This window comes from Phyllopteryx taeniolatus, chromosome 9 (genome assembly GCF_024500385.1).
Source record: "Phyllopteryx taeniolatus isolate TA_2022b chromosome 9, UOR_Ptae_1.2, whole genome shotgun sequence".
Lineage (NCBI taxonomy): Eukaryota > Metazoa > Chordata > Actinopteri > Syngnathiformes > Syngnathidae > Phyllopteryx > Phyllopteryx taeniolatus.
This window is the reverse complement of record NC_084510.1, coordinates 27,819,006-27,827,587: the sequence shown is the minus strand read 5'-3', so window position 1 is coordinate 27,827,587 and position 8,582 is coordinate 27,819,006. Positions and strand designations below refer to the sequence as shown.

Genomic DNA, 8,582 nt, shown 5'->3' with positions numbered 1-8,582 from the left:
ATTACAATTCTTTACATTCTATTTATTTATGTTATTATATTATGTGGAGTGCTATTTTTTGCATTACAAATCGTTTAAATGTTGTTGTTGGGTTTTTTTTTGGGGGGGGGGGTGCTGGAACGGATCAATGGATGAACAGATTATAAAAGAAAGAATAGAAAGTGGGTCAGCCAGGTGTTGCGTTTATGGAGAGAGACAGCCACTGCCAATCATGGAAAGGTTGCCTAATACAGTAATGAAGCCTGGTTGGTGCAGGTGAAGGAGGAGTTTACATGCCCCGCCCCCTGGGCCAACGTAGGTGGTGACGTTAAGCGAGCTCAGGTGAGGAAGTGGAGCACAGAGGTGGCCAACAAAACAGCAGAAGGCTGAAGTTCCTCTTTGGAAAGCACACGCAGAGAAACTTACAGAGTCATTTTCACACAGCTGACCGTCACATCATCGGACAAAACTACGTGAGTCCTCTCATTTGATCAGCACTTCATGCTGATTAGTTCTGTCTTTTATTAGTCATAAATCAACATGTTTTTTTATTGTGCATCAAGGTCTCTAATAATGCAAGAGCTGTCCTTTTACTCTCTGTCACTTTTTTGTACTCTTGATGCACTTTTAGAGAACTGTGGTTACATTTCGGTCTGTCCTAACTCAAATAACTGCATTGGAACAAATGATTTGCACTTGATATCAAATTCAACTTAATTCAGCAAATGTACAGTTATACAGTAAGTACAATGTGTGGTGGAATGCTTTTGAGTCCAGTCAACGAAGGGCACTTTCGGCAAAACAAATTCATCAACTGAAGCGAAAACAAAAACAACTAATATAATTAATATAGATTTAAAAATATAGATGTCATAAAATTAATCCAGTCAAGAGAGTGCACTAGCAGTAAATAAGTAATAGCAGCAAAATAAGTTGAGTAAAGCAAGGAGGGGGGGGGGACTGAAGCAAAAACAAGGCAGAAATGACATAATATTAAAAAAAATAATAATAATAATGTCAAAAAAATAAATCAGTCAAGAAAGTCTACTGGCAGCAAATAATAATAACATTAACATCTCTAATACAGTCTCTAATACAACATCCTGTTGTTTTCCTGTAAAGGTAAGTCATTTAGGCGGTACGGTGGGCGACTGGTTAGAGCGTCAGCCTTACAGTTCTGAGGACCCGGGTTCAATCCCCGGCCCCGCCTGTGTGGAGTTTGCATGTTCTCCCCGTGCCTGCGTGGGTTTTCTCCGGGCACTCCGGTTTCCTCCCACATCCCAATAAACATGCATTAATTGGAGACTCTAAATTGCCCGTAGGCATGACTGTGAGTGCGAATTGTTGTTTGTTTCTATGTGCCCTGCGATTGGCTGGCAACCAGTTCAGGGTGTACCCCGCCTCCTGCCCGATGACAGCTGGGATAGGCTCCAGCACGCCCGCGACCCTAGTGAGGAGAAGCGGCTCAGAAAATGGATGGATGGCTAAGAGCTTTTATCGGAAATATGGCTAAATTCTAGTCTTTCCTTAAACAAATGAGTTGTAGTAAGTTATTTTTTATTGACATACATTAATTTACTGTATTGCTCCAATACACATTATCATACAGTTAGTACAATATTGAAGTGTAATGAATCCAGTCAGGATTTAAAATGAATACGCAACAAACATAAAATAAGCAACTACAATGTTACTCACAGGCATATATTCTTTATCCTCTGTGAAAAACAACAGTTATTGCAGCTTAGTTACAACAATCGTCTTCTGTTTCAACATCAAATCTACGTGCAAATCTAGTTTGTAAAGTGTCTTTGAGTGCTATGAAAAGTGGTAAATAAAACTGATTCATTCTTATTAAGATTATTGTTCTCTTGCCATTGCAGTTGTCGCACAATGGAAGCCCAGACAGCCCAGCGATGGCCCAACAACAGTCCTGTGATTTCAGTGGCGCCCAACGACACGCGGCGTCTTCTGGAAGTTTACGTCAAACGCAGCCTCAGCCTCAACGACGAGTCGCTGGGAATCAAGTCTCCCGAGCGTAAACTCAAGTGGGTGACCATCCCCAAAAGGCACCGGAGACATTCCAGCGACCCTTCCATTCACTTGGCCGACGGCGTGAACGAAGACGGTGGGTTCTCGTCGCTCGCTACCGTCGACCTTCCCCCGGAGATACTGCCGGACGACAAGGTCAGCAAGAAGTCCAAGAAGCACAAAAAGCCCTCCTTGTGGAAGAACTTCCTGGATCTGTTCCCGCGGAGGAGCAGTGAGGAGAAAGACGAGGAGCAGGAGTGTCCGTACGATGTTCCGGAAGCGTCCGACGATGACTCGGACCACGTTTCCGTGTGCCTGCCCGCCTCGACGCCGGCCTCCTCGACAAAGAAGAAGTCCTTAAAGAGAAATGTTTTGAGAAGAAGGTTTTCCAAGAGGCGCCTGTCCCTCATTAAGTTCAACAAGCGAGAGGAGTTGAACCCGGCGGACATCACCGTAGTAGAAGGTATGGTTTTGATTAGAAAAGTGATTACCAACCCTAACTGAGCCAAGGTGCATGCACTACTTGCAAAAAGTTGGGGATATCTTGAACAGTTTGACATGTGCGCTAAAAAGTTTAGAGAAGAGCAAATTAAATTCACCTGGAAAGGTAAAAGTGCATTCTTGGTTCATCTTATAATTTCCACTGAAAGCCCAAACCCTTTTGTGATGAGTGAATTTCACATTGAAAACATTTCAAAAGATACCACCAAACAAAGACGTCACAAAAAGTATACATACTGAAATAATGACAATATCGTCTCAATTTACTCACAAATGTACTCATTCTGTCTGAACTTTTGACACAAAGCTGGTTAATTGTACCTTCTGCCATCTAGTGGACAAGCGTTCAATTGTTCTGCCTGTCACTATTGGTCAATGGCATAGATAGAGGAACAGAGATATATGATTTGGAGTAAATAAATATTAATTTTCAGACCAACGCATGGGATTATTTCCTGTTGGCACACTGGTTGAGAATTCATGTTTGGTTAGAAAAGCATGCAATGCCTTTGCTAACGTCCTGTTGTTAATTTGCAGCCGTGGTGAGCGTGGAACCGACCATCTCCTACTATGAGAAGGTGTCCGAGGAACTGGAGAAGATTCTCCACGAGGTCAAGGAAAAGGAGGAGGCGGTGACTATGTCGGATGGTAAGGACACAGTGTATCTATCGTCGCATTGTTTTCGTAATGTTGCTTGCGATTTTGGAGCCATTGGTAGTATAGTGGTTTTATATTTGATTTTAGATTTATAGTAGCTGACAGCCAAACCCAGAGGGGTGACCTGTTCTGGGTCTAGTTTGTTAACATAGGTAGGTAGGTAGGCAGATAGGTAGGTCAGTAAAAGGATGGAATGTAGCAGCTGCGGGCATACCAACTCAACTTCTGTTCATTTTCCTTCCCTCCAGAGGAGGTCATCAACCGGATCATTGCTTTGACAAAGGAGCAGGGAGACGCTATCGACGGCAAGGTCAGTCAGCGGCCATTACACAAATTGTAACAAATCTACTGTTTATTTCACATATTACTCATGGACACATGATTAAATTGATGGGTGGTTAGAGGAGTAGGTTGCCTGCATAGCTTAGGTGCGTAGGTAGGTAGGTAGGTAGGTAGGTACAGTAGATGGGTAAGTTAGATAAGTATGGTACTTTGGGTAATTGGGTAGGTAGGAAGGTATATTAGATGGATAGGTAGATTAGATAGGGAGGCTAAATGGGTAGGTTAGGTAGCTAGTTTAGATGAGTAGGTGTGTTATATGGGTGGTTATAAGTGTAGTACTGCAGGTAAATTATCTGGGCAGGAGGTTAGGTCAGTTCAATGGGTGATTCGATGCGTAGCTTAGGTTGATAGTTATGTTACATTAGAGGGGTATGTTTGGTTAATTGGGTATCTAGAAAGGTTGTTAAATGTGAAATGGGTCAAATATTGTTGTGATTAAGCAGCTGTATCACAAATGAGGTGATAAGTGGTCATTATAGTCAAAGTACAAACTTCAACAGGCATGCGTGTGCTGTTATTCAGTCAAGCATCGCGCGTCACTGCCCTTTATACGAGACTGTTTTAACTTTCTTTGACTTTTAAGCTTGTATACAATGGAAGAGATTAGCATGGATGCTAACATAAAAGCAGTTTTATCAGAGCTCAGAAGGATTTTCTTGATTGACTTTTTAGCTTCTTTTTTCTTCCTGGTAGATTAGAGACAATTCCACCCTGAGCAACTTCTTCAAGGGGATGTCGTACTCGTCCTTCCAGAGGCTGGCCGACGCCTACCTGGAAAAGGAGGCGTCGCCCACACTCACCCAGCCCGCCGTCCTGTCCACGGCGCCCGAGCTGGTCAAGTTGGCCTTCACGCTGGACTTCACGGCTCGCGTCGCCGGCCTCTCCCGCCAAAACGTCGGTCACATCACCGGCCTGGGCAACCGCTATCTGCAAGACCGATTTGAGTACAAACAAGTAAGACATTAGGATCATTTTTTTCACATCCGTTTCCAAGGCACATACTATATTTTACATCCCGCGGACCACCACCAAACAAAAATATCACAAAAAGCAAATACAGCGTTCTCCCGCATACTTGTTATTCACTATTCATAAATTTATTTAACCTATTCTCCATTATTCGCTGGACGAAGCCCTCTCCAATATAAAAGTATAACTTTGGTGCTATATCTTGGCCAATAAACTATGTTGAAGTGAGGGGAGGAACTTTATTTAGTCAGGCCTCTTGTTTTTATAGAAAAGTAGGGCTTTGTCACCATCTTGTGGCATTTATGGGCCATTATAAGACCAATTAGGTAAACGAGGATAATTTCCTGTGATCTCTCATGGCACGGTTGTTGACTATCACTGTTCTAGATGATTGCATATTTTGTGATTTTATTTTTTATTTTATTATTATTATTATTATTAATAATAATTCTATAATAATAATTCTATAATAATAATTAATAATTCATTCTGCGGTCTCTTCCAGGCATGTTCAGATCATCCCTGATGACGGAGGAGGCAAATCGTGGAAACATTTCCGGGAGTGAAGTTAAGCTGAGGATGTGATGCAAGTTTCCCGTTTGACGTGGTTGTGTTTAATTATGCCGGAAGAGCATAATTTGCTGACACGGACGCTGTGAGGACATTCCTCTGTGAACTTCACCGTACGGTAGTTGCTGGATCTACTATCGAGGTGGATTCACGCTGCAAGGTTCTAGTGACACAATTCAGATTTTTTTTTTGTGTGTGTCACAATTAGGATGGTAGTTTACTGTAAATGAAAAAAAAATGAATCTGGTCTAAATACACTACATCAGAGGTGTCTCCATCTAAATAAGCTAAATAATTGCAGACATCGGCCAGTGGAGTAAATGGGGACCCTCATTTAAATCAATTGGGGAAAGAGTCAGTCCAGACCAACATTATGCTACAGTATGTAATTTTATATTTGTATTATTGTTTACTTCCATGTTGACGCTTATGTAGGTACTTAGGTGCAATTTGGGCATGTGCTGGTTGGAAGCAGAGCAGCGGTCAAACATCATGTTTTGTTTTCCATCAAGGGGGCGTTACGACTGAAAATCATAAAACTGTATAATCACATAGTATTATGGACACACAATTACCTTTGCATTTTATTGCTATATTTTTTTTAACATTGAATTCAGTTTGACCAAATATGTTGGTTGGTGAAAAAAATGCTTGTAATATCTGTAAGAAGGGTAGAAAAATGGTAATTTTCATTTAAAATGGAAATATACATCTATTTAGCAAGCAAAATGAAATAGTAGATACTTGATTCACTTTAGTGGGCCACAAAACTGATGTGGTGGGCCAAATCTGTCCCCCAGGCCTAGAGTTTGACACCTACACCTGAACTACAAGTTTTTAAAAAATAATCGCATATAGGCAGTAAATCATAATTGAACCCTTGGACCTGCAGTGTAAATACAGTCTTCGTGTAATAAATGTGATGTTTTATTGATTTTGTTCAGAAACAACCCGTGCAATACTGTTTACAGCACCGCCAATTTCACAACTAGAAAAATGTCTTATTTATTAGAAGTTCAAATAAGATGTGACATGTTGATTTTAATGTGAATGCAGGCATTCATCTTGCAAATAAAAATGCAGAATCAACAAAAGCTGTCCTTTTGTTTTTGGATGTAGATTAGCGTTTGTTGTGTTAGCCTAGCACAGTAAGCCAATGGTGGAAAGCCAAACAGGTGCCACACCTTTTGTCAACTTAATGCGTACATCTTGACGTCTAAAAAAAAAAAAAAAAAAAACATGGTGCGACGTGGAAGCATGCAAAATGCGCCACGGGAATGCCAACGTGTTGAGACCTTTTGGAACATTTGGCGTTGAATTATGCAACACGCAGCCTCACCGCACCCCGTCTTTTCCCAACGCTAGCGTGTAATTAAGAGATGGAATGTGGCAGTCTGTCAGCAGCCAAGTGGAAGCGTGCGCTGATGGATTCCACCTGAGGAACAGGTTTTCCCCGCAGGCAGGCCAGCACGGGAAACGCCTTAATGTCGTCCCATAGCACGGGATGCTACTTCTTTCATGGAAACATATCTTTACTCATGACGTGTTTGGAAACTGACTGACAGATTTTAAGAAAACACTGGACGGAAAAGGATAGATGTGCTGTATATAGTAGTCAGTAGTCAGTTCACCATTTCGTAGTGCCGTTCGAATATGTAGTGAGTACAGGTTATCCCCTACGTCGGTGATTCACCAAGTGCGGTACTAGTACCACGAGTGGTACACGCAAGAATCACTGCCTAACTGCAGTTCGGTTGTATTTAACTTTTCTGTACAATACATTAGCATTTAATCTTTAAGAACTGTTTGTTTTTAAACTTTTATCAAGGTACGATTTGTAAATTTTTGATTTGCAATGCATTTTAATTCAATCATTTAGGTACAGTTTTTTGTCTCCCTATATTTCTGTGCAGTGTTAATGTTCAAACTGCGCATTGTCATAATATTAAATGTACCGTAGACTACCAGTCAAAAGTTTTGAAACACTCTCTCGTGCCATTGAATAAAGAAATGTCTCCAGACTTTTGACAAATGGTGTACTTCTTAGGAATATAATCTCGCTTGATTTTCATGAACACCGAGGTCTACAACACTACTGTATTTTAACATTGGTTATGATGGGGGTACTTTGGGAGCTATAAGTAATTTTTTAAGGTGGTACTTGTATTCGGGAATAGGGAATGAGCGAAGGGTTTTGATCACAGCGTATAAAAAAAGACTATTAAGGATAATTATAGTCTCTTCCGTGGGATCACACTCAATGGACATCGTCATTGGTTAAACCTTTCCATTCCAGCAGTGGGTTTCTTGTAAGAGCTAAGTGAAACGGGAAGTGCAAAAAGTGGAGGGAAAAAAATAGCAGAAGTGTGTAGTTGGACAGAAGCGATGTGGGGTAACTTCCTTTGAAAAAAAGAAAAAGGGTTACATAACATACATGATCTTAGTTATATTAATTAGAACATGACATGGAAGACATAAAATTTTACATCAGCTACTGAAACATTTCCTTATATTGAAATCTAAAGCGTGTGTATTTGTAAACTGGACACACACAATGATGCCATTTTGACAGTTTTCTGTATTGGCTGAAATATGTGCCAGCAGGAACTGAATTTGAACCAATTATATTTGAATTTGAATGTCTGAAACTGAATTTGAGTTCACATAATTTGAGTTAGATTCGTTTATTTTTGAAACATTGCATTTAAAAATAGTATAATTTGAAATTGAATTAAACGGAGTACAGAGGAAATAGGGTACACAAATACCAAAATATCGGGAACAATTTCAGCCCCACCATAAAGTCAAAAGTAAGTATGGGCTAGATTTATACTGTCATATTGAAAGATTATTCTGTGACATGGGTGCCACTCACTAGTGGCACTGTACTGCCTCTCACAGGTCAGTCTTGGTACTACAGCAGACATTTTGGAGCTCAGTTAAAACCAGTTAAAGAGGCTCTAAGCAGGTATCCGTGTTTTGTTTCTAAATACAATAAATATGTTTGAAGATAAGTGCTGAAAACATATGCAAAGACTTCTAACAATATAGTGCTGGATTGTCGCATCTTTTACACCGTTTGCACATTTGTGGGCGGGGCTAAAACACAGCCCCGTCTATCAGTACAAAGTGACGTCATGTCGTTTGTCTGAATGGTGAGTTAGCCGTGCTCAGCTAACTTCGCCGGAGGCCTCAATTTACAGAAGTTTCAAAAGACACACGCGGATGGCGAGCTGGACATCAACACTACCACCAGCCGACTCTGAAGTGCGCGTTTTACGACGGATAGTTTTGTAAACTTTGACCAGAGACAACATGGGTTGGTGGGTAACTCGTAACTAGTGAATGGGCCAGTGTCGACTGTCTAACTAGCAGCCGTCAGGTGGCGTGTTCGGCGAGGGGAAGTTGACTTGTGTGCTTATTTTTATGATTATAGTCCACAATAACCATTCAATTTTAAAGTGGCGCCTCCTAACATGATTTTACATCATAAAAGCTATCTGCTTCCTTTTGGCGCATCCATTCGACACGCC

The 8,582-nt window shown here is 40.9% G+C and overlaps 1 protein-coding gene across 1 annotated transcript; it reads left to right on the top strand.

Annotated features, from left to right (window-relative positions):
* The first annotated feature begins 292 nt into the window (after positions 1–292).
* On the top strand, positions 293–7,076 carry LOC133483997 (uncharacterized). Its single transcript, XM_061785998.1, has 6 exons — positions 293–452; positions 1,863–2,473; positions 3,049–3,159; positions 3,417–3,478; positions 4,204–4,464; positions 4,985–7,076. The coding sequence occupies exons 2-6, from the start codon at positions 1,873–1,875 to the stop codon at positions 5,003–5,005; spliced, it is 1,056 nt and encodes a 351-aa protein (XP_061641982.1). The 5' UTR covers positions 293–452; positions 1,863–1,872; the 3' UTR covers positions 5,006–7,076.
* The last annotated feature ends 1,506 nt before the right edge of the window (positions 7,077–8,582 follow it).

What these genes read in the sequence shown, in the direction of transcription:
- LOC133483997 (XM_061785998.1), top strand. Translation starts at nt 1,873, where the DNA reads ATGGAAGCCCAGACAGCCCAGCGATGGCCCAACAACAGTCCTGTGATT. An exon ending in GGCGGTGACTATGTCGGATG is followed by an intron (nt 3,160 to 3,416) that starts GTAAGGACACAG and finishes CCTTCCCTCCAG; the next exon opens with AGGAGGTCATCAACCGGATC. An exon ending in ACCGATTTGAGTACAAACAA is followed by an intron (nt 4,465 to 4,984) that starts GTAAGACATTAG and finishes GGTCTCTTCCAG; the next exon opens with GCATGTTCAGATCATCCCTG.